Source organism: Coregonus clupeaformis, chromosome 14 (genome assembly GCF_020615455.1).
Source record: "Coregonus clupeaformis isolate EN_2021a chromosome 14, ASM2061545v1, whole genome shotgun sequence".
Taxonomy (NCBI): domain Eukaryota; kingdom Metazoa; phylum Chordata; class Actinopteri; order Salmoniformes; family Salmonidae; genus Coregonus; species Coregonus clupeaformis.
The window spans coordinates 44,638,124-44,664,251 of record NC_059205.1 but is presented as its reverse complement, the minus strand read 5'-3'; the positions used below and the strand labels follow the sequence as shown (position 1 = coordinate 44,664,251).

Sequence of the window (26,128 nt, the reverse complement as noted above, 5' to 3'; positions counted from 1 at the left end):
CATATTCTTTGAGCTTTAGAACTACCATTATTGTGTGTTTCTTATTATCTTCACATTGCCAAACAATTTATGCTATAGAAATAGTCATGCTATCCTGATGATAATGGCTAGACTTGTATAACAGTGTATAAACAGCTTATAGTGATCCATGCATCCCTCCTCTTATCCTGGCAACTATTGGTTAAAAGGGTTGCAGCCTCTGGATGACAGGGCTTTTACATAAGGATGAGATTGAAACACACTACATTATGTACACAACACCTGCTCCTTAATCAGTGCCAAGTATACTATGTTTCCCCTAAGCTTGTGCTGACAAATGCACACAGGAAAATATTGATTTATAATGTATAACAGTGAATACTGTACTTCTTATTCAGGGCCTTAGCTACATATAATAATATATATTTTTTAAGAACTCAGTCGGGGTCTCAAAATACTGTTGAGAGTTAGTATAGTAGAATACACAAGGTGCAATTTCGAAACTTGCATCAGCAGTTCTCCTATGCTATCACCATGCATGGATTTGGTTAAACAATTCCCCCACATTGACAATACACACATTTGTATAACCGTTAGATAACAGCCAGTCGTTTGAGCCTCTGTGACCACCGACAGCGCTCCATTCAACTACTACAGTCTCTCGTAGTGATTCGACCACACTCCTTGCACGCTGGTTGTGGCCATGGGATTCCACGTGAGCGGCGATGAACTCCTTATAAATTATAAAGAGACTGGAGTTGTTTTTCACCAATGGTCGTGCGTCTCGGGCTGTTTCCATATACTTGCCATGGAAACACAATTACCTGAGCCAATGAACGCAGGGTAGTAGTTGGCGATTGCTGGTGCTAAGGGAGGAGCTAAAAATGAGGTCACTACAAAGTTCTCGGGATACTGTGAGGAAAGTCGAACGCTAGGCGCTAGGCAGAGATGTACAGTGTGTCAAACCAAAGCCTGAATTAACGGTAAGCAAGATAAAACGAATCGTTTTGAAAACTAACAGACGTCTTTGAACTCACAGAAAATGATCTACTTTAACTGGCAGGTTGGTGAATTTGTGATATTTTTGTTGGCTCCTATGGTTTGGGGTTTGTGGGTGATTTTCAACTGTATAGCGAAAGCCTACATCTTCGAAACTCTGGGAGTGGTCAGAGCATATATACATCTTTATTATAACACGGTTTGGTGGGTTTTACAGACCTTTTAAATTATTTAAAAGGAGTTTGAAAGTTGCATTGCATGACTGTCAGTGTGCGGGTCATAGTGGTACAGTAAGCCCTGCCCACTGACATCAGTGTTAGGAACGCTCCTTATAAGTCTAAGGCTAGAAGACTATACGCAGCCTGTGCCATAGACATAGAAACAATACATAGAAACAATTATGCAAAAACAATAACAAATGTTTTTGCCCTCTGTGTGATCAAGCTTGAGTGAGGATGAGTGATCAGTCATCATTGCATGTGTCAGAGATCTTTCAAAAACATGCTTAGTGCATTGAAAGGGCAGTCTATTGCGGTGTTGACTGGCAGTGAAACATTGGTACAAAACATGATGAATTGATCAGGTGGCTGGTTTAATTGTTTCAAGCCAGACAGTGGCTGGGTGCCTTGCAGTGCTGTTTTATAACACATTCATTAGGCCTACATGAAAAAGCGCCACCGCATGGAGCCTGTATTGTAAACAGTTCTTAGTAATCTTTAGCCTACTAAACAATCATCGCTGTGTCTGGTTTTCCAATTTTATGTGATTTTGCTTTGCTAGAATACAGAGACACAATCATAAGGTCAATGGCATGGAGGAGGATGAACTTTCTTTGTTCACCCGAAATTGCTGCCCACAGTCCACCTGGTCGTGCTGCTGCTCCAGTTTCAACTCTTCTACCCTGACCTTTTCACCAGACTTGCCACCTTGTCCCAGACCTGCTGTTTTCAACTCTCTCTCTACCACACCTGCTATTTCAACCTATAAATGCCCGGCTGTGAAAAGCCAAGTGACATTTACTCCTGATGTACTGACCTGATGCAACCTCTACAACCACTGTGATTATTATTTGACCCTGCTGGTCTTCTTAGAACGTTTGAACATCTTGGAGAAAAATCTGTCTTTAATGCTGTTTGGGATTTAGGCTGGGTTTCTGTATAGCACTTTGTGACATCTGCTGATGTAAAAAGGGCTTTATAAATACATTTGATTGATTGATTAGGCTTTAGTAATAATAGCCTACTTACTAAGATGTCTAACATTTACAAACAAGTTAGATTATTTGTACATTTTGAAATTATATTTTGATTCATTCAATGTTGATTCATTGAAGTGTTTAAACTAAATGGCACAGTGTCCTCACCTACTTATTTATATTATTTATAATATTATGTATACACAATTTATTAAATGAACCTCCTAATCCGAAATGTTTGTGAAAGGCATACAGTAAACCCACATAGGCACAATAGGCTACACATGTGCACTAGGGGCTAGTTTCCCTTACCTCAGACCTTCTGCTTAACGATACCCAGTACTACATGATTGTTCTCCAATACGTTTTTTTGGAATATTTACAGTGGCAACACTTTACAAGTATAATTTCTGTGTTACTACTACATGGTAATAGTACTTACCAGTGTTCTAGTTTGTTTTAAATGAACATACAAATGAGGGAGTGCACCAGTGGAAAGTACTGCATAAGTAAATGTCTTAATTACTACCGTATAACAGGGTTATTACTTCATATAAAAGGTTATTGCTTAGTATAACAGGGTTATTGCTACCCCTTGACTTTTTCCACTTTTTGTTACGTTACAGCCTTATTCTAAAATTGATTATATCACATTTACATAAGTATTCAGACCCTTTACTCAGTATTTTGTTGAAGCACCTTTGTCAGAAATTACAGCCTCAAATCTTCTTGGGTATGACACTACAAGCTTGGCACACCTGTATTTGGTGAGTTTCTCCCATTCTTCTCTGCAGGTCCTCTCAAGCTCTGTCAGGTTGGATGGGGAGCGTTGCTGCACAGCTATTTTCAGGTCTCTCCAGAGTTGTTCGATCGGGTTCAAGTCCGGGCTCTGGCTGGGCCACTCAAGGACATTCAGAGACTTGTCCCAAAGCCACTCCTGCATTGTCTTGGCTGTGTGCTTAGGGTCGTTGTCCTGTTGGAAGGTAAACCTTCGCCCCAGTCTGAGGTCCTGAGCGCTCTGGAGCAGGTTTTCATCAATGATCTCTCTGTAGTTTGCTCCGTTCATCTTTACCTCGATCCTGACTAGTCTCCCAGTCCCTTCCGCTGAAAAACACCCCCACAGCATGATGCTGCCACCACCATGCTTCACCGTAGGGATGGTGCCAGGTTTCCTCCAGACGTGACGCTTGGCATTCAGGCCAAAGAGTTGAATCTTGGTTTCATCAGACCAGAGAATCTTGTTTCTCATGATCTAAGAGTCTTTAGGTGCCTTTTGGCAAACTCCAAGTGGGCTGTCATGTGCTTTATACTGAGGAGTGGCTTCCGTCTGGCCACTCTACCATAAAGGCCTGATTGGTGGAGTACTGCAGAGATGGTTGTCCTTCTGGAAGGTTCTCCCATCTCCACAGAGGAACTCTAGAGCTCTGTCAGAGTGACCATCGGGTTCTTGGTCACCTCCCTGACCAAGGCCCTTCTCCCGCGATTGCTCAGTTTGGTCGGGCGGCCAGCTCTAGGAAGAGTCTTGGTGGTTCCAAACTTCTTCCATTTAAGAATGATGGAGGCCACTGTGTTCCTGGGGACCTTCAATGCTGCAGAAATGTTTTGGTACCCTTCCCCAGATCTGTGCCTCTAACCAATTGTACTATTATGTGTGTTTTTTCACGTTATTTGAAATTTATTCTGTACATAATGTTTCTGCCATTGTCTCTTATAACCAAAAAGAGCTTCTGGATATCAGGACAGTGATTACTCACCTCGTATTGGACGAAGATTTTTTCTTCAACGAGTCGGACGCGAAGGATATCCTACAGACACCCGACAAGGCCCAAATCCCCGTCATTCGCAGGAGAAAGAGACGGAGATATCGTGGACGTAGGTCAGGGTGCCTCGTAAGGATCCGACGGCGAGCGAGTAAACTGCCTCTTCCATCAATCCTATTAGCCAATCTTGAAATCATTGGAAAATAAATTAGATGACCTACGATTACGCTTATCCTACCAATGGGACATTAAAAACTGTAATATCTTATGTTTCACCGAGTCGTGGCTGAACGACGACATGGACAACATACAGCTACCGGGCTATACGCTACATCGGCAGGATAGAACGGCTGACTCCGGTAAGACAAGGGGTGGCGGTCTGTGTATATTTGTAAACAACAGCTGGTGCACAAAATCAAATACTAAGGAAGTCTCAAGGTTTTGCTCGCCTGAGGTAGAGTATCATATGATAAGCTGTAGACCACACTATTTACCAAGAGAGTTTTCATTTATATTTTTCATAGCTGTCTATTTACCACCACAAACCAATGCTGGCATTAAGATTGCACTCAATTAACTGTATAAGGCCATAACTAAACAGGAAAACGCTCATCCAGAGGCAGCGCTCCTAGTGGCCGGGGACTTTAATGCAGGGAAACTTAAATCCGTTCTACCTAATTTCTACCAGCATGTTAAATGTGCAACCAGAGGGGAAAAAAACTATAGACCACCTTTACTCCACACACAGAGACGCATACAAAGCTCTCCCTCGCCCTCCATTTGGCAAATCTGACTATAACTCTATCCTCCTGATTCCTGCTTATAAGCAAAAACTAAAGCAGGAAGCACCAGTGACTCGGTTAATAAAAAAGTGGTAAGATGACGCAGATGCTAAGCTACAGGACTGTAGCTATGCCCTCCGACGAACCATCAAACAGGCAAAGAGTCAATACAGGACTAAGATTGAATCGTACTACACCGGCTCTGACGCTCGTCGGATGTGGCAGGGCTTGAAAACTATTACAGACTACAAAGGGAAGCACAGCTGCGAGCTGCCCAGTGACACAAGCCTACCAGACAAGCTAAACCTCTTCTATGCTCGCTTCGAGGCAAGCAACACTGAAGCATGCATGAGAGCACCAGCTGTTCCGGATGACTATGTGATCACGCTCTCCGTAGCCGATGTGAGTAAGACTTTTAAGCAGGTCAACATTCACAAGGCCTCAGGGCCAGACGGATTACCAGGACGTGTACTCCGAGCATGTGCTGACCAACTGGCAAGTGTCTTCACCGACATTTTCAACATGTCCCTGACTGAGTCTGTAATACCAACATGTTTCAAGCAGACCACCATAGTCCCCATGCCCAAGGACACTAATATAACCTTCCTAAATGACTACCGACCCGTAGCACTGACATCTGTAGCCATGAAGTGCTTTGAAAGGCTGGTCATGGCTCACATCAATACCATTATCCCAGAAACACTAGACCCACTTTAATTTGCATACCGTCCCAACAGATCCACAGATGATGCAATCTCTATTGCACTCCACACTGCCCTTTCCCACCTGGACAAGAGGAACACCTACGTGAGAATGCTATTCATTGACTACAGCTCAGCTTTCAACACCATAGTGCCCTCAAAGCTCATCACTAAGCTAAGGATCCTGGGACTAAACACCTCCCTCTGCAACTGGATCCTGGACTTCCTGACGGGCCGCCCCCAGGTGGTAAGGGTAGGTAACAACACATCTGCCACGCTGATCCTCAACACGGGGGCCCCTCAGGGGTGCGTGCTCAGTCCCCTCCTGTACTCCCTGTTCACCCATGACTGCATGGCCAGGCACGACTCCAACACCATCATTAAGTTTGCAGACGACACAACAGCGGTAGGCCTGATCACCGACAACGATGAGACAGCCTATAGGGAGGAGGTCAGAGACCTGGACGTGTGGTGCCAGGATAACAACCTCTCCCTCAACGTGACCAAGACAAAGGAGATGATTGTGGACTACAGGAAAAAAAAGAGGACTGAGCACGCCCCCATTCTCATTGACGGGGCTGTAGTGGAACAGGTTGGGAGCTTCAAGTTCCTTGGTGTCCACATCACCAACGAACTATCATGGTCCAAACACACTAAGACAGTCTTGAAGAGGGCACGACAAAGCCTATTCCCCCTCAGGAGACTGAAAAGATTTGGCATGGGTCCTCAGATCCTCAAAAGGTTCTACAGCTCCAGCATCGAGAGCATCCTGACTGGTTGCATCACCGCCTGGTATGGCAACTGCTCGGCCTCCGACCGCAAGGCACTACAGAGGGTAGTGCGTACGGCCCAGTACATCACTGGGGTCAAGCTTCCTGCCATCCAGGACCTCTATACCAGGCGGTGTCAGAGGAAGGCCCTCAAAATTGTAAAAGATTCCAGCCACCCTAGTCATAGACTGTTCTCTCTGCTACCGCACGGCAAGCGGTACCGGAGCGCCAAGTCTAGGTCCAAAAAGCTTCTCAACAGCTTCTAACCCCAAGTCATAAGACTCCTGAACAGCTAAATCATTGCTACCCGGACTATTTGCACCCCCACCCCATCTTTTTACGCTGCTGCTACTCTGTTAATTATTTATGCATAGTCACTTTAACTCTACCCACATGTACATATTACCTCAACTACCTAAACTAGCCGGTGCCCCCGCACATTGACTCTGCACCGGTACCCCAATGTATATAGCCTCCCTACTGTTATTTTATTTTACTTCTGCTCTTTTTTTCTCAACACTTTTTTGTTGTTGTTGTTTTATTTTACTTTTTTATTAAGAAATAAATGCATTGTTGGTTAAGGGCTGTAAGTAAGCATTTCACGGTAATGTCTACACCTGTTGTATTCGGCGAATGTGGCAAATACAATTTGATTTGATTTGATTTGACACAATCCTGTCTCGGAGCTCTACGGACAATTCCTTTGACCTCATTTTGCTCTGACATGCACTGTCAACTGTGGGACCTCATATAGACAGGTGTGTGCCTTTCCAAATCATGTCCAATCAATTTAATTTACAACAGCTGGACTCCAATCAAGTTGTAGAAACATCTCAAGGATGATCAATGGAAACAGGATGCTCAATTTTGAATCTCAAAGGGTCTGAATACTTATGTAAATCAGGTATTTCTGTTTTTTAGGTTTAATACATTTGCAAAAATGTCTAAAAGGCACAGATCTGGGGAAGGGTAACGAAAAATTTCTGCAGCATTGAAGGTAATTTGTGAAGGGTGAAAGTTTTGAGCTCAACGATGTTTGCACAGGACAGCAATGCTCTACCTCAGTCCATATGAAAAGCAAAGCTAAGTAAAGAGAGCATGAATGGTTATCAGTATAGGTTAATCAGTCTGGTGCCTGCTAATCTCCGCCACAAGGCAATGGCCTTGGCAACCGCCAACCACATACGTCACTCCATACATGCACGTCTGCACGGGTCTCCTAGAATAGAGTCTGTGATTGTATTACCTGCGCTACTGAACATTAGGGCTGTGACGATACCAGTATGGCAATATTTTTTCCATGGCAAAAATGAAAACACGAAGCAGACCAAACTCTTTGGTCCTTTAGGAACCTGCTGTATGTAAAATAATGTGTGATATAGCTAGGAAAATAAATACATGTGACTCTGGATGACAACATAATGATGTTTGTTTCCAACATTAGGGCGGTTTTCCTAGAGAAGTCAAATCCGCTTCGTGTTTTGTTTCCTTGCCCACGATACTAATGAGTATCGCAATACTGGTATCATCCCGGCCCTACTAAACATCAGTATGCCTCCCATAACCATGTTATCAAACCAGGATATTCAGCAACTGTCCTTAGAGATAAAAAATAGACCAATCCATAGTCTGGTTCTCATGGTAATCTCGTGAGGAGAGCACCTATGCAGAATCCCATATCACCTGCTAGGCTTTCCAGTGGGCCTGAGGGAAGGAACATTATCACTAGGATGTCATGGAGGAGAACACCGGAAACCTATAACGTATATCTCTCTCTCCTCCTGGACATGTTCCACTTGATAATATTGTCACAATGTTGTCACTCGACACAGATGTCCCACATCCAAGGGGCAGGATAAAGTTGATTTTCTTAAATATGGGAAGTAGCTAAAGTAAGATGCTCAAGGCAGTGAGATGATAATGTAATAAAGATATTGTGTAGAAAATGGGTCAGTGGTCTGACTGTTGGGTAGCTCAGTAAACAAATGGGTCAGTGGTCTGACTGTTGGGTAGCTCAGTAAACAAATGGGTCAGTGGTCTGACTGTTGGGTAGCTCAGTAAACAAATGGGTCAGTGGTCTGACTGTTGGGTAGCTCAGTAAACAAATGGGTCAGTGGTCTGACTGTTGGGTAGCTCAGTAAACAAATGGGTCAGTGGTCTGACTGTTGGGTAGCTCAGTAAACAAATGGGTCAGTGGTCTGACTGTTGGGTAGCTCAGTAAACAAATGGGTCAGTGGTCTGAGAGTTGGGTAGCTCAGTAAACAAATGGGTCAGTGGTCTGACTGTTGGGTAGCTCAGTAAACAAATGGGTCAGTGGTCTGACTGTTGGGTAGCTCAGTAAACAAATGGGTCAGTGGTCTGAGAGTTGGGTAGCTCAGTAAACATACGACCTCGTTCAGTGACAATAGTCCCATGATGACAGCACGTCTCCTGTCTCCAGCACGGAGTGGTTCAATCCAATATTGCTTTATGCTACAAGTTACTTTATTGACTACTAATGCAACACCATAAAGTTATGCTGATTATGTTTATCACCTTATACTAACAGCGGTAGGTTCAGCCAGAGGACAGCCCTACAGAGGTAGATATTGGCAGGCAGCCCAATGCATTACGTGACTGATTGGGGGCGTTGTGTTGTTACATGACTGATTGGGGGCGTTGTGTTGTTACGTGACTGATTGGGGGCGTTGTGTTGTTACGTGACTGATTGGGGGCATTGTGTCGTTCATGACTGATTGGGGGCGTTGTGTTGTTACGTGACTGATTGGGGGCGTTGTGTTGTTACATGACTGATTGGGGGCATTGTGTCGTTCATGACTGATTGGGGGCGTTGTGTTGTTACGTGACTGATTGGGGGCGTTGTGTTGTTACATGACTGATTGGGGGCGTTGTGTTGTTACGTGACTGATTGGGGGCGTTGTGTTGTTACGTGACTGATTGGGGGCATTGTGTCGTTCATGACTGATTGGGGGCGTTGTGTTGTTACATGACTGATTGGGGGCGTTGTGTTGTTACATGACTGATTGGGGGCGTTGTGTTGTTACGTGACTGATTGAGGGCATTGTGTCGTTCATGACTGATTCAGGGCATTGTTTCGCTACATGTCTGATTGGGGGCATTGTGTCGTTCATATGATGCTGCTCAGGGCAAAGTGAGGAGAGTGATACATCACTCACAGGGGGTTGGCTTTGAGGGCCAGTTTCCTGGACACAGATCAAGTCTTGGACTAAAAATGTCACTGTACTGTGTTACACCTGTTGTATCCTGTGCACGTGGCGAATAAACTCTGAAACTTGAAATATAACTAATGGCCGGCCAGTCATTTGCCACTTCTTCACACCTCATAGGTTCCTGCCAATGTGCCCATTGCTCCACAGAGCAAAAAAAATGTAACAGGAGTAGCCGCCTCGCCTGTTAGAACCAGTCTCTGCAGTAACAGACAGACGGTCCATAGTGCATTTTACTTCTGCCTCATGCCAGTCTCTCTCTGGGTCACCAGGTTATTCTGGGAACACACACACACATAAAGCCGTAATTCAATTGGTCAATTACAGAGAGGACAGTGTGTTGCATGAAGGCATGTGGACTTAGTACAGAGGATAGTTACTTTTCCACCACGGCCGTGCCAACTGCTGTTTATAGGACACTCTGGCTTGGTTTGGCACGTTTCATCTCTGTCAGGGACTGGGAGACCCTTTGAAAGGATGGTGGAGTAGACTCATACACTGAGCTGGCCTGACTCTAGCCCTGTCTAGAGAAGTTACAGGTTCAACTGAGCTCCCCAGAGAGGGGAGAAAGGACAGGGGGCTACCCCAGTAAGGAGCACTGTCAGGTGGTTCCTCTTTGATGGACCATCCCCTGGCCTGGTCCTCACTTGGGTGGATCCCAGAGGTCTAGATAGAACTGGTATAGGAACTGGGATAGCCAATGTCTAGCTCTGTTGTGTTACAGGGCAGCAGACAGGGGCAGGTGTCACCTTTGGGGGTCTTGTCTAGGTGTTTCTTGTCTGATAGTTTCAAAGGAATTCTACTGTATCAAATTATATATTTGTTCCTGGGATTTATTTCATTGTGCATGGTTTGCTTAAATGGTTTTATCATTGTATGAAATAGTCACAACTCTAGTGTATAGCTAACTCACCCTCCTCTTCCTCTCTTCATTTACAGAAAACTCTCTGCAGCTCATCCATCCATTCTCTTTGGTGTCTTGTGGACAATGGGGTGATTAAGTTTTGCTTCCTCCATCCTCTACTCAGCACTTCTCTGGTTTAAACCCTCAACACACCACACCTCCCTCCTTATAATGTCGGAGGATTCAGACCCAGGCTGCAGCGCCATGGCTAGGGGGGCCTCCTCGTGTAGCTCCATGCCCAGGGGGGCCTCAGGGTGCAGCTCCATGCCCAGGGGGGCCTCAGGGTGCAGCTCCATGCCCAGGGGGGCCTCAGGGTGCAGCTCCATGCCCAGGGGGGCCTCAGGGTGCAGCTCCATGTCCAGGGGGGCCTCAGGGTGCAGCTCCATGGCCAGGGGGGCCTCAGGGTGCAGGTCCATGGCCAGGGGGGCCTCAGGGTGCAGCTCCATGCCCAGGGGGGCCTCAGGGTGCAGCTCCATGTCCAGGGGGGCCTCAGGGTGCAGCTCCATGTCCAGGGGGGCCTCAGGGTGCAGCTCCATGGCCAGGGGGGCCTCAGGGTGCAGGTCCATGGCCAGGGGGGCCTCAGGGTGCAGGTCCATGCCCAGGGGGGCCTCATGGTGCAGGTCCATGGCCCAGCTCCATTGTAGGAGCAGCTACGGCCAGGGTTGTCCAGACCTGGGTCTAGCCTCAGAGGGCAGTGATAGCAGTGGCCAGGACCCCTCGGCCTCACCCCACAGTGGCCGTAGGAGCGCCTGCTCACGTTCCTTCCACGAGGACGTGGAAATGAAGAGCAGTGGATCCAGCGGGACCGAGTCACACGGCAACGAGAGCCACAGAAGCCATGGAAACGAGAGTCACAGCACCGAGTCGACGGGTAGCTCCAATGGCAACAGCAAAGACTCGGCTCTCCTGGAGTCATCTGGGAGCAACAAATGGTCAGTGAGGGGGTGTGCTTTTATTGGTTTGTGGGAGGGGTTAGAGTAGACCACATTTCTAGATGGGTACCTTTTTACCAGTCTTAAGTTTTTACCAGTCTTAAGTTTTTACCAATCCTATTTTACCGGCACACATCAGACTACAAAGAGTTGACAGCATTAGTTGATCCAACACCACACATCATCAAAATCCCACTTAAATCCAAGGCTACATGCATTTCCTTTTTTTCATCCTCTGTTGTTGTGACTGCGTCCCCATTCTCTTCCTTTGACGTAGGTTGACATCAATATGACTCACTGGCAGCCCGTTCTGAAGCCGTTAGAGACGGTGGCTGTCTTTCATATTGTATCAGGGTCCCTCCATTCCTCTATTATCCTCTCTGCTGGCACATGCTGGTCCACATCAGACATGCCCTAGATACTGACTTCACCACCCTAATGACACACTGCCCCCTCCTTATTCCTCAGTAACTGGGCTGAAAACACCTCGAAAAAACACTCTTTGAAGACAAAGGCACTGTAGCACATCTTGATTGTGTGAAACTTCTTGTTAAAAGCAAAGAGTGATCGAGGTCATTTTTCGCTGAGAGGTCCCAGTACTTGTGCGTCATATGGTGAAGTTGTCTTTCGCTTCCTGTCTCCACTCTGTGACAATACAGTATGTGCCTGTCAGCTCCGCTGTAACAGTGGGGAGGCCTACAGCTGCTCTTAGTGTCATTATCTAATTAGCTTATTCTATTAACCTACATCTATAATTAGCTGCCACCGTTTGCCAGACCAATCTGTTAATGCCAAAAGCAGATGCCGCTGATACTGTAGGTGGCTCTCTTTTATATAATTAGATCTCTAAAATCTTAGAGCGGCTATTTCTAAATGTGATTTATATTCTGAGCTACTTAAGCTTGCTATTTAAATACACCTGAGTTATATTTGACGGGTTGGCTGTCTTCAGCAGCTGTTTATAGCCTTTGGATGTATTAGCGCTCTTGCTAAGCCTGTAGGCTAATGCCTGTGACCCAAAAACACACATTGGCTCATACTTACTACAGATTCTCATACACACATTAACGCACACACACCACACACACACACACACACACACACACACACACACACACACACACACACACACACACACACACACACACACACACACACATACACACACACACACACTCCAGTTTACTGGGCCAAAACCTGTGGCATGGTCCAGTCTTTGCTTCCAAAAGACACAATAGAGTACCACAGTATCAGTCATAATACTCATAAAACCTAGTGGTCAAACAGGAAAATGGTTCCAATCATTTTTCCACCATTCATTTTTCCCATAGGGGATTTTAGAAACACTTAAAATAAGAGCTGTGTTTTGTGTAGGCTTACCCTGGCGTGACGTTTTGATAACCGTGTAAATCTCTCTAGGACAATGTGACTTTTATCAATATATCCCCCAAAAAAAAAAAAAAAAATGAAATGCTAATTAGCTGATCATGTGGCTATCATAAATAACTACAAATGCCATGATGATCTGGACGAGACTGCCGAATCGAGGCAAAGGTAAGAATCTCTGGATTAACTATCTAATGTTAGCTACAGTGCCTTGCAAAAGTATTCATCCCCCTTGGCGTTTTTCCTGTTTTGTTGCATTACAACCTGTAATTTAAATTGATTTTTATTTGGATTTCATGTAATGGACATACACAAAATAGTCCAAATTGGTGAAGTGAAATTTTAAAAAAAACTTGTTTCAAAAAATTATACAAAATAAATAACGGAAATGTGGTGCGTGCAAATGTATTAACCCCCTTTGCTATGAAGCCCCTAAATAAGATCTGGTGCAACCAATTACCTTCAGAAGTTACATAATTAGTTAAATAAAGTGTCACATGATCTGTCACATGATCTCAGTATATATACACCTGTTCTGAAAGGCCCCAGAGTCTGCAACACCACTAAGCAAGTGGCACCACCAAGCGGCACCATGAAGACCAAGGAGCTCTCCAAACAGGTCAGGGACAAAGTTGTGGAGAAGTACAGATCAGGGTTGGGTTATAAAAACATATCCGGAACTTTGAACATCCCACGGAGCACCATTAAATCCATTAATAAAAAATGGAAAGAATATGGCACCACAACAAACCTGCCAAACAACCAAAACTCACGGACCAGGCAAGGAGAGCATTAATCAGAGAGGCAACAAAGAGACCAAAGATAACCTGCAAAGCTCCACAGTGGAGATTGGAGTATCTGTCCATAGGACCACTTTAAGCCGTACACTCCACAGAGCTAGGCTTTACAGAAGAGCGGCCAGAAAAAAGCCATTGCTTAAAGAAAAAATAAGCAAACACGTTTGGTGTTCGTCAAAAGGCATGTGGGAGACTCCCCAAACATGGAAGAAGGTACTCTGGTCAAAAATTGAGCTTTTTGGCCATCAAGGAAAACGCTATGTCTGGCGCAAACCCAATACCTCTCATCACCCCGAGAACACCATCCCCACAGTGAAGCATGGTAGTGGCAGCATCATGCTGTGGGGATGTTTTTCATCAGCAGGGACTGGGAAACTGGTCAGAATTGAAAGAATGATGGATAGCGCTAAATACAGGGAAATTCTTGAGGGAAACCTGTTTCAGTCTTCCAGAGATTTGAGACTGGGACGGAGGTTCACCTTCCAGCAGGACAATGACCCTAAGCATACTGCTAAAGCAACACTCGAGTGGTTTAAGGGGAAACATTTAAATGTCTTGGAATGGCCTAGTTAAAGCCCAGACCTCAATCCCATTGAGAATCTGTGGTATGACTTAAAGATTGCTGTACACCAGTGGAACCCATCCAACTTGAAAGAGCTGGAGCAATTTTGCCTTGAAGAATGGGAAAAGATCCCAGTGGCTAGATGTGCCAAGCTTATAGAGACATACCCCAAGAGACTTGCTGCAAAAGGTGGCTCTACAATGTGTTGACTTTGGGGGGGGGGGGGTGAATAGTTATGCACGCTCAAGTTTTCTGTCTTATTTCTTGTTTGTTTCACAATAAAAAATATTTTGAATCTTCAAAGTGGTAGGCATGTTGTGTAAATCAAATGATACAAACCCCCCCAAAATAAATTTTAATTCCAGGTTGTAAGGCAACAAAATAGGAAAAATGCCAAGGGGGGTGAATACTTTCACAAGCCACTGTAAATGTAGTAATTAATAAATTGCCTACATTTCTTTAAATGGACAATTCTGTGAACGTTTTAAATTGGCACAATACCTATTAGCAAAAGTGTCAGCTAGAGATGACGTGCAGGAGCTTGCTGGGATTTTGCATGCTGTCTACTTTGATGCTAATTAGCATTTTCGAATTTGAGAGTAAATAGAGCCGAATATATTGATAAAAGTCAGAGAGAGATTTAAATGGTTATCAAAATGTCACGCCAGGGTAAGCCTACAGGAAACACAGCCCTTATTTTAAATGTTTCTAAAATCCCCTATGGGAAAAATGATGGAAAAACGATTGGAACCATTTTCCTGTTTGACCGCTAGGTTTTATGGGTATTATGACACCTCCACTGTGGGGCTCTATATGGCACCTAGTTTTGGAGAACACCGACAGACAAGAAAGAACAGAAAGAAAAATTTGATAAAGAAAGAGAGAGAGAGCAAGAGGGAGCAAACAGTGGATTAGAGTTATGTAATTGTGCTCTTTCAAAGACAGAGGAAAGTCAGGCTGACCTGAGATTGAAACAGCATAGAATTTCCCTGGCATCCTCTGTGGAGTTAGCCTGGTTGCCAGTCTCTGTTCAACTATTACATTCCACTCCTTGTACTCTGTGTCATTTGCCAAAGATGGAGTACAAGGAGTGGAATGTTACAGAGACTGGTACCCAGACTACTGCAGAGTGGATGGGGAAAACAAAAAGATAAATTTAATTTTTAAGAGCTGCTCCGGTATCCATGTACCATTGTAGCATTGTACCCTCCTGAACACAATAAAAGTAGAACAAGCCATTGTACCAGATGGGAAAATAAATGAACCCACTCATTTCATGCAAAACTCAATGACTTTGTTTTGCTATTTCATTTCATAGAATTTTGTGGAAAATACCCTCTTCGTCATGAATGTGAAATCCACTTATTGTCCATGATTGAGGAATTTAATCATTCATCAATAGATGCATACGTATATACGGTAGTAGCTATGGAGTCTATTTTTAGTGTAGCACTTTGGCTTATAACAATTTCATTCTAGTGGTTTGAAACAATTCTCAATGAAAACATGTTACTTTATGTCATTAATAATCTCTCTGTGTCTGTCTGTCTCCCCAGCTCTAACTCCCACAGCCCCTCTCCTCCCAGTAGTTCCAATGCCTTCAGCCTGCTGAGTTCTGAGCAGGACAACCCCTCCACCAGCGGCTGCAGTAGTGAGGAGTCAGCTAAGGCCAAGACCCAGAAGGAGCTTCTCAGGACCCTCAAGGAGCTCAAGCGCCACCTTCCTTCTGACAAGAGGAACAAGGGCAACAAGTCCAGCTCCCTCAACACCCTGAAATACGCCCTGCGCTGTGTCAAACAGGTGGAAGGTAAGAGACAACCCAACCGCAAAGCATTCTGGGTAGTAGGACTGAACATATGATTTGATTATGTATTTAGCATCATTACATTATAGTTTGTTGTTGTCTAATGTATCTTAAAAGGCCAATACGAAACCAATGTGTGTTTGTGTTGTTATGTTTCAGCCAATGAGGAGTACTACAAGCTGTTGATGACCAATGACAGTCAGCCGTCCGGCCTGGATGTCTCCTCTTACACCATCAAGGAGATAGACAGCATCACCTCAGAGTACACCCTCAAAAACAATGTAAGTTACTATCACCCTATTTCCTCTGAATACACCTTCAAAGCATGACAAATAGCCAATTTTACCTTAAATACATAAACCAGTTGTAAACAGAACCCAACAATACCAAAATACATTAATAGCGTGACTCATTGTCATACCCACACCTGTGTCCATCTCTGACCTTATTTGACATACAGTGTCTGACCAACAACAGATCAGATATCCCAGTGATTAGGAATAATCCACACTTGCAGCTGTGGGTGTGTACTGTATATGCATGTTTTTCTCACACCTGTCCCTGTGTGTCCCTCCAGGACATCTTTGCGGTAGCGATATCTCTGATCACAGGGAAGATCGTCTACATCTCAGACCAGGCTGCCTCCATCCTCAACTGTAAAAGGGGCGTCTTCAAGGACGCTAAGTTTGTGGAGTTCTTGACTCCCCAGGACGTCAGTGTTTTCTACAGCTTCACCACGCCCTACCGCCTGCCCTCCTGGAACATTTGCACCGGAGCAGGTAGCTAACACCCCTCTTTAATTTATAACCTTTTATAGACAGTCTATGAACAGTTTTAGCTACATCATGCACAAAAGGCTTAAGGTAGGATGGAAAAAGAGAACATGCTTGTTTACCCATTACACCTGGCTTTAAGAGTGGTCCCCCCATCCTAATGATAGTGAATCATTCTTTTGAAATGTATAGCGTCCTTTCGAGACACTCAAAACCCTTTACAAGCAAATCCCATGTATTTATAATGATCGAAAAACTAATTAATTTCAAACAGCACACGCTAAGCCGTTGCTAGGAAAACATGAAAACATTTACCTGGATTTGAGGCTAGTCGCCCTACCCTAGTCAGCCATGCTAAACAATACAAATCAATGGCAGATCCCTAAAGCCAGGTAATACAGAGGGATTAATCAGAGCTTGGGAAATGGGCTTCTTTTGAATTAAAACATTTTCCCCTTCCCCTCTTCTCTATTCAGAGTCATCGCCGTCGGACTGCATGCAAGAGAAATCGTTCTTCTGTCGGATCAGGTGTGTGGGGCTATGGCCGTGTGCCAGCATCGTTATTCTGTTGCATCAGGTGTGTGTGGGGCTATGGACGTGTGCCAGCATCGTTCTTCTGTCAGATCAGGTGTGTGTGGGGCTATGGCCGTATGCCAGCATCGTTCTTCTGTCTGATCAGGTATTTGGGGCTATGGCCGTGTGCCAGCATCGTTCTTACATTTGAGTCATTTAGCAGACGCTCTTATCCAGAGTGACTTACAGGAGCAATTAGGGTTAAGTGCCTTGCTCAAGGGCACATCGACAGATTTTTCACCTAGTCGGCTCGGGGATTAGAACCAGCGACCTTTCGGTTACTGGCACAACGCTCTTAACCACTAAGCTACCTGCTGTCGGATCAGGTGTGTGTGGGGCTATGGCCGTGTGCCAGCATCGTTATTCTGTCGGATCAGGTGTGTGTGGGGCTATGACCATGTGCCAGCATCGTTCTTCAGTCGGATCAGGTGTGTGGGGCTATGGCCGTGTGCCAGCATCGTTCTTCAGTTGGATCAGGTGTGTGTGGGGCTATGGCCGTATGCCAGCATCGTTCTTCAGTCGGATCAGGTGTGTGGGGCTATGGCCGTGTGCCAGCATCGTTCTTCAGTTGGATCAGGTGTGTGTGGGGCTATGGCCGTGTGCCAGCATCGTTCTTCTGTTGGATCAGGTGTGTGGGGCTATGGCCATGTGCCAGCATCGTTCTTCAGTTGGATCAGGTGTGTGTGGGGCTATGGCCGTGTGCCAGCATCGTTCTTCAGTTGGATTAGGTGTGTGGGGCTATGGCCGTGTGCCAGCATCATTCTTCTGTCAGATCAGGTGTGTGTGGGGCTATGGCCGTGTGCCAGCATCGTTCTTCTGTTGGATCAGGTGTGTGGGGCTATGGCCGTGTGCCAGCATCGTTCTTCTGTTGGATCAGGTGTGTGTGGGGCTATGGCCGTGTGCCAGCATCGTTCTTCTGTCGGATCAGGTGTGTGTGGGGCTATGGCCTTGTGCCAGCATCGTTCTTCTGTCGGATCAGGTGTGTGTGGGGCTATGGCCTTGTGCCAGCATCGTTCTTCTGTTGGATCAGGTGTGTGTGGGGCTATGGCCGTGTGCCAGCATCGTTCTTCTGTCGGATCAGGTGTGTGTGGGGCTATGGCCTTGTGCCAGCATCGTTCTTCTGTTGGATCAGGTGTGTGTGGGGCTATGGCCTTGTGCCAGCATCGTTCTTCTGTTGGATCAGGTGTGTGTGGGGCTATGGCCGTGTGCCAGCATCGTTCTTCTGTTGGATCAGGTGTGTGTGGGGCTATGGCCGTGTGCCAGCATCGTTCTTCTGTTGGATCAGGTGTGTGTGGGGCTATGGCCGTGTGCCAGCATCTTTATTCTGTTGCATCAGGTGTGTGTGGGGCTATGGACGTGTGCCAGCATCATTCTTCTGTCAGATCAGGTGTGTGTGGGGCTATGGCCGTATGCCAGCATCGTTCTTCTGTCGGATCAGGTATTTGGGGCTATGGCCGTGTGCCAGCATCGTTCTTACATTTGAGTCATTTAGCAGACGCTCTTATCCAGAGTGACTTACAGGAGCAATTAGGGTTAAGTGCCTTGCTCAAGGGCACATCGACAGATTTTTCACCTAGTCGGCTCGGGGATTAGAACCAGCGACCTTTCGGTTACTGGCACAACGCTCTTAACCACTAAGCTACCTGCTGTCGGATCAGGTGTGTGTGGGGCTATGGCCGTGTGCCAGCATCGTTCTTCTGTCAGCTCAGGTGTGTGGGGCTATGGCCGTGTGCCAGCATCGTTATTCTGTCGGATCAGGTGTGTGTGGGGCTATGGCCATGTGCCAGCATCGTTCTTCAGTCGGATCAGGTGTGTGGGGCTATGGCCGTGTGCCAGCATCGTTCTTCAGTTGGATCAGGTGTGTGTGGGGCTATGGCCGTATGCCAGCATCGTTCTTCAGTCGGATCAGGTGTGTGGGGCTATGGCCGTGTGCCAGCATCGTTCTTCAGTTGGATCAGGTGTGTGTGGGGCTATGGCTGTGTGCCAGCATCGTTCTTCTGTTGGATCAGGTGTGTGTGGGGCTATGGCCGTGTGCCAGCATCGTTCTTCTGTTGGATCAGGTGTGTGTGGGGCTATGGCTGTGTGCCAGCATCGTTCTTCAGTTGGATCAGGTGTGTGTGGGGCTATGGCCGTGTGCCAGCATCGTTCTTCTGTTGGATCAGGTGTGTGTGGGGCTATGGCCGTGTGCCAGCATCGTTCTTCTGTTGGATCAGGTGTGTGTGGGGCTATGGCCGTGTGCCAGCATCGTTCTTCTGTTGGATCAGGTGTGTGGGGCTATGGCCGTGTGCCAGCATCGTTCTTCTGTTGGATCAGGTGTGTGTGGGGCTATGGCCGTGTGCCAGCATCGTTCTTCTGTTGGATCAGGTGTGTGTGGGGCTATGACCTTGTGCCAGCTTCTCTTCGTGTTTCTATTCATTCCCTCTTCCCACTTTGGATAGATTTAAATTAGTTTGAGTTTCGCTCTTTTCTCTGACAGACTCTGACATGTGCACAAATACATGCATACACACACACTCTCTTCATAGTTGGCGTTAAAGTAAAACTACGGCCAACTCTGCCCCCAAGAGGCAGATACAAACCCAACCAGCATAGTAGAGCTCAACAAATATCTGCTGAAGGGAAATCCACTGACCGAAACGGTCAATCGTTATCATACTATAGGCTATATTTTCATGGTTTTGTTGCTGCTTTAGTGACTTGCTGACTTCTTCCTCTCTCTCCTGTGTTCTGTAGTGGTGGTAAGGAGTGTGTGGGGGACCTTCAGTATTACCCGTTCTGTATGACCCCCTACCTGTTGAAGGTGCAGGACAAGGTCCATTCTGAGGACCAGCTCTGCTGCCTCCTACTGGCTGAAAGGTTGCATTCTGGATACGAGGGTAAGGACCAATCATAAGGCCAACACCTGAGTTGTGCCTGTTTGAATAATTTTGAAACTGCATCCTTAATAGTGTATAATAGTGGATAGTATGTGATTAATGTGTGGGAACAGTGTTGACAGTGTTTTAATTTGCCTACAGCTCCCAGAATTCCTAGTGACAAGCACATCTTCACCACCACACACACTCCTAGCTGTGTGTTCCAGGATGTGGATAAGAGGCAAGACACCAAATACACTATTTTCACCCACATTGTTCTGATAGTGTGTTTGTATTGGGATTGTGATGTAGTAATCAGTGGAGGCTGCTGAGGGGAGGACAGCTCATAATAATGGCTGGAACTGAGAAAATTGAATGGCATCAAACACATGGAAACCATGTGTTTGATACCATTCCACTGATTCCGCTCCAGCCATTACCACGAGCCTGTCCTCCCCGATTAAGGTACCACCAACCTCCTCTGGTAGTAATACTGTTGTCACATTCGTTGAATGACGGGTCAGACCAAGGCGCAGCGTGATATACGTACATGTTTATTAAAGTAATAAACAACACGACAAAACAATAAACGAAACGTGAAGTCCAAGGTAGCACACACAACATACCTTACAAGGAACAAGATCCCACAATCCACTAGTGCCAATAGGCTGCCTAAGTATGGTCCCCAATCAGAGACAACGAGCGACAGCTGCCTCTGATTGGGAATCACACCGGCCAACATAGATCTAGACATACTAGATCTAAACATAGAAAATACAGTATAGAAAATCACAACAAGGAATATACCCACCCTGACTCAACATATAAGCGTCCTCTGAGTCAGGGCGTGACAACTGTACGCTGATTGCTGACTCATGATGTCATTGTGTGTTCCAGGGCTGTTCCTCTCCTTGGGTACCTCCCCCAGGATCTGATTGGCACCCCAGTCCTTCTTCTCATGCATCCCAACGACAGGCCGATCATGTTGGCCATTCACAAGAAGAGTAAGTCAAACTAGAACAACACATGAACAATTATTACACTTTTAATTATTAAATCACTGGGCTGCATACAAAACAAATAGAATGTCCCTTTACTGCATATTTTAGTCACATTTATATTCCCTTTTCTCCCTGTGCTACCAATAGTCCTTCAGTATGCTGGCCAGCCGTTCGACCACTCCTCCATCAGGTTCTGCACGCGGAGTGGAGAGTATGTCATCATTGACACCAGCTGGTCCAGCTTTGTCAATCCCTGGAGCCGCAAGGTCTCGTTCATCATCGGGAGGCACAAAGTCCGCATGTGAGTGTCTGCCCAGTACAATGTTTTCCTATCTTGGCACTTTTTGAGTACCTTGGCACTTCTCTCGGCTCAGCACTTTTTTGTGTTACAGTATCTTGGCACCATTTTTTTAATGGCCAAAAAAGCCTTTATTATGCTGTATCTGTTGTTATAGAAATGACTGAAATACAGTTTGGAAACAAGGGCCTTCTTGATAGTAATGATAATATGGTTGTTTCCACTGGAAGGGGCCCGGTGAATGAGGATGTGTTCGCAGCCCCGCTCCCTGCCCTCATGGAGACCAAGACCATGGACTCTGAAGTCCAGGAGATCGCTGAACAGATCCACAGACTGCTACTACAGCCAGTTCACAGCACTAGCTCCAGTGGTTACGGCAGCGTGGGAAGCAACGACCACCTTGCAGCATCCCAGGTGATGACCAGCGAGAGCAACACACGCTCATCCAGCGACAACAAAATCAACAGCAATGGTAGCAGCCCAAGCAGGTCATGCATCAAGGAGGAGGGGGAGAGCAGCGGGGCCAAACCTGTGGGTACCCTTCGACCTCTGTTTTACCTGTCTATCTTAATCTCTCTTTTACCTTTCCATCTCTCTCTCTATCTCTCTCCCTTTTCCCAGTCTATCTCTCTCTCTATCTCTCTCCCTTTTCCCAGTCTATCTCTCTCTCTATCTCTCTCCCTTTTCCCAGTCTATCTCTCTCTCTATCTCTCTCCCTTTTCCCAGTCTATCTCTCTCTCTATCTCTCTCCCTTTTCCTAGTCTATCTCTCTCTCTATCTCTCTCCCTTTTCCCAGTCTATCTCTCTCTCTATCTCTCTCCCTTTTCCCAGTCTATCTCTCTCTCTATCTCTCTCCCTTTTCCCAGTCTATCTCTCTATCTCTCTCTCTCTCTCTCTCCATGATAGTGAGCATGTCTTTTCTCTCCTCCACAGCAGAGGTCATTCCAGGAGATCTGTAAAGGTATCCACCTCCAGAAGAGTCAGGAACAACAGATCTACAAAGCCTCCTCCTCAGCCAGGCCTGAGACCAAGAAGAACCCTGGCAGTAAGTCACACAAGCAAACCAACACAGAAATACTTACAATTTGCAGGAAACATACTTTTTGAGATATGCTTGTGTGTGCATTCAATAATGTAAAGTGGGGAGTGGATGTACAGATATGAATGCATGTTTGTATGAGATGTATATGTGTGTGTTTAATACATGGGTGTAGTTTATGGGTGTAGTCAGATGCCCATTCCAGTCCTGACCGTTGCCCTCTCCCTAGCAGAGTTCCTCCAGAAGAGTCCAGCGGTGGTGCGTCTCAAGGCCACTGCGGCCCCCGTGGCAACTCTGAGCTGGAGGGACAGTGGGGCCAGTGCTGGACTCAGTGGGGCAACCCCCCTGGAGGACTGCAGGCCTGCAGTACAGGAGGAGCAGCTGGCCTTCAATGACCAGACGGTCTACTCCTACCAACAGATCAGCTGCCTGGACAGCGTCATCAGGTCAGCTTCTAACTAGTCACTTATTTATTCATCTTGCTAATCATTTATCTGTACATCACAGGAGGTTGGTGGTTAATTGGACGGGCTCGTGGTAATGGCTGGAACGTAATCAAATATATAATTGATACCATTGATACATTGATACCATTCCATTTGCTCCTTTCCTGCCATTATTATGAGCTGTCCACCCCTCACCAGCCTCCTGTGCTGGACATATCTCTGGTCAGCCAGTCATCTGTCTATTCATCAAGTTTGTCTATTATGGGGCAAAATACTTATAGGTACTATTTCTGGGTAACTATGTGGGAAGGAGAGTGGTAGGTACTACGTAGCTGCTATTTAAGTACATACTGCTCCCCAATTACATGGTTGTTACATCATGGGCTATTGTTTTTGATGAAGATAGAAGTAAAGCAGTCTCTCCTGTGTCTCTCTTGACAGATATCTAGAGGGCTGTAACGTTCCCATCGCTAGGAAGAGGAAGTGCCACTCTTCTGACAACACCACATCCTCAGACGAGGACAAGCAGAAAGGAGGGGACAACCGCATGCAGATATCTGAAGGTACGTTCTACCAACGTTCTGCTAACGTTATCTAGCTTTACTCCATTACTTACAATAAAACATTTACAACTCTTGACTATGGTATGGTTGGTATGATGTTGCATGTAGCCTATATTGCAAGTGACCTTTCCTACACCGCTATCTATGTCTACCAGTCATTGAATGCACCATGAATTGAATTGCCCGTCATCATTCAATCTCAAATTGAAGATACCTGTGGGATGAATTCAATTCAAACCAAATAATACTGCTAGATTAATAGTCACGGAAACATTTATTAGAATGGTGTGACAACGTTGATAATACATTTGTTAGAAAACATCACTGCAGATTCCATCTGGCTCCACCGATCGCCAGGGAATCAGAACGGATGAACACATACCAACTTATCAAAAGATCAACACTTATTATGTACAAATAAATAAAATATAATATTTATACCTCTTCATTTATAAAGAGCTCATCTTTTAGTTCATGCCAAAGCTCTGTTGGACAGGTCACCAACTGAATCAGACATAGCCAGACTCCCTCTTTCTCTCTCTCTCTCTCTCTCTCTCTCTATAATCCACATTTATGGGACTTTATATGTGACTCTCCAAGTCATCCTCTCTCGGTCTCTCTCTATCACCCTGGCAGACCCTGCACTGTTTAAGGCTCAGCCTAGTCTAACCCCTGTGGATGACATCATCGCAGCCTCAGGGGTAGTGGGCTCCTCCTCCCTGGCGGCCCTCGCCATGCCACCTTGCAGCAAAGCCGAGAGTGTGGTGTCAATAACAAGCCAGTGTAGCTACAGTAGCACCATCGTGCATGTAGGAGACAAGAAAGCGCAGCCAGAGTCAGGTATACACTACATGGAGTTGTCTCATTCTCTGGTCTTTTGCTCTTTTTGTGGTGGTGGGTTCTGTGTGTGTGTGTAGGTATGTGGGTACAGATGTAGCTAGATGTTGTGTACTGTATGCTATCGCACACCATTGGTGCAGTATCATGTCTGTACTACGAGGTCATGCATCTTCCAGAACATACAGTACCAGTCAAAAGTTTGGACACGCCTACTCATTCAAGGGTTTTTCTTTATTTTTTACTATTTTCTACATTGTAGAATAATAGTGAAGACATCAAAACTATGAAATAACACATATGGAATCATGTAGAAACCAAAACAGTGTTAAACAAATCAAACTATATTTTTGATTTTAGATTGTTCAAAGTAGCCATCCTTTGCCTTGATGACAGCTTTGCACACTCTTGGCATTCTCTCAACCAGCTTCATGAGGTCGTCACCTGGAATGCTTTTCCAACAGTCTTGAAGGAGTTCCCACATATGTTGAGCACTTGTTGGCTGCTTTTCCTTCACTCTGAGGTCCAACTCATCCCAAACCATCTCAATTGGGTTGAGGTCGGGTGATTGTGGAAGCCAGGTCATCTGATGCAGCGCTCCATCACTCTCCTTCTTGGTCAAATAGCCCTTACACAGCCTGGAGGTGTGTTTTGGGTCATTGTTCTGTTGAAAAACAAATGATAGTCCCACTAAGCGCAAACCAGATGGGATGGCATATTGCTGCAGAATGCTGTGGTGGTTAAGTGTGCCTTGAATTCTAAATAAATCACTGACAGTGTCACCAGTAAAGCACCCCCACACCATCACACCTCCTCCTCCATGCTTCACGGTGGGAACCACACATGCGGAGATCATCCGTTCACCTACTCTGCGTCTCACAAAGACACGGCGGTTGTAACCAAAAATCTCAAATTTGGACTCATCAGACCAAAGGACAGATTGCTCGTGTTTCTTGGCCCAAGTAAGTATCTTCTTCCTATTGGTGTCCTTTAGTAGTGGTTTCTTTGCAGTTATTCGACCATGAAGGCCTGATTCATGCAGTCACCTCTGAACAGTTGATGTTGAGATGTCTGTTACTTGAACTCTGTGAAGCATTTATTTGGGCTGCAATCTGTGATGCAGTTAATTGCCGATTTCTGAGGCTGGTAACTCTAATGAACTTATCCTCTGCAGCAGAGGTAACTCTGGGTCTTCCTTTCCTGTGGCGGTCCTCATGAGAGACAGTTTTATCATAGCGCTTGATGTTTTTTTGCGACTGCACTTGAAGATACTTTCAAAGTTCTTGAAATGTTCCGTATTGACTGACCTTCATGTCTTAAAGTAATGATGGACTGTCGTTTCTCTTTGTTTATTTGAGCTGTTCTTGCCATAATATGGACTTGGTCTTTTACCAAATAGGGCTATCTTCTGTTTACCGACCCTACCTTGTCACAACACAACTGATTGGCTCAAACGCATTAAGAAGGAAAGAAATTCCGCAAATTAACTTTTAACAAGGCACACCTGTGTTAATTGAAATGCATTTCAGGTGACTACCTCATGAAGCTGGTTGAGAGAATGCCAAGAGTGTGCAAAGCTGTCATCAAGGCAAAGGGTGGCTACTTTGAAGAATCTCAAATATAAAATATATTTTGATTTGTTTAACACTTTTTTGGGTTACTACATGATTCCATATGTGTTATTTCATAGTTTTGATGTCTTCACTATCATTCTAAAATAGTACAAATAAAGAAAAACCCTGGAATGAGTAGGTGTGTCCAAACTTTTGACTGGTACTGTACATATACCATGCATAATCTCACTCCCCAGATTTATATTACAATATTCAGATATTCACACTTGTCTGGTTCCACGAGACTATATCATGATGTATGCTATACAGTAGATGACCCTAGCACACACTGGCGTCCTGCATGTATCTTCCTATCTGCTTCCCTGTAATGT

General features: G+C 45.5%; 1 protein-coding gene across 6 annotated transcripts in view; it reads left to right on the top strand.

The window, feature by feature from the left end:
• The first annotated feature begins 883 nt into the window (after positions 1-883).
• Positions 884-26,128, top strand: part of LOC121580854 (period circadian protein homolog 2) — a 31,551-nt gene continuing 6,306 nt past the window's right edge. For 2 of the 6 annotated variants that reach the window (XM_041895952.1, XM_041895955.1), the window contains exons 1-15: positions 884-962; positions 10,353-11,249; positions 15,551-15,801; positions 15,958-16,079; positions 16,376-16,577; positions 17,048-17,099; positions 19,878-20,020; positions 20,162-20,240; positions 20,897-21,003; positions 21,148-21,301; positions 21,529-21,829; positions 22,232-22,343; positions 22,570-22,783; positions 23,225-23,346; positions 23,983-24,186. In XM_041895952.1, coding sequence (XP_041751886.1) covers positions 10,489-11,249; positions 15,551-15,801; positions 15,958-16,079; positions 16,376-16,577; positions 17,048-17,099; positions 19,878-20,020; positions 20,162-20,240; positions 20,897-21,003; positions 21,148-21,301; positions 21,529-21,829; positions 22,232-22,343; positions 22,570-22,783; positions 23,225-23,346; positions 23,983-24,186 — 2,824 coding nt within the window. In that variant the 5' untranslated portion in view covers positions 884-962; positions 10,353-10,488. Of the gene's footprint in view, positions 1,043-10,352; positions 11,250-15,550; positions 15,802-15,957; positions 16,080-16,375; positions 16,578-17,047; positions 17,100-17,465; positions 18,583-19,877; positions 20,021-20,161; positions 20,241-20,896; positions 21,004-21,147; positions 21,302-21,528; positions 21,830-22,231; positions 22,344-22,569; positions 22,784-23,224; positions 23,347-23,982; positions 24,187-26,128 lie in introns of those variants that run through there. The other 4 variants (XM_041895953.1, XM_045224836.1, XM_041895954.1 and 1 more) reach the window with 4 other exon arrangements.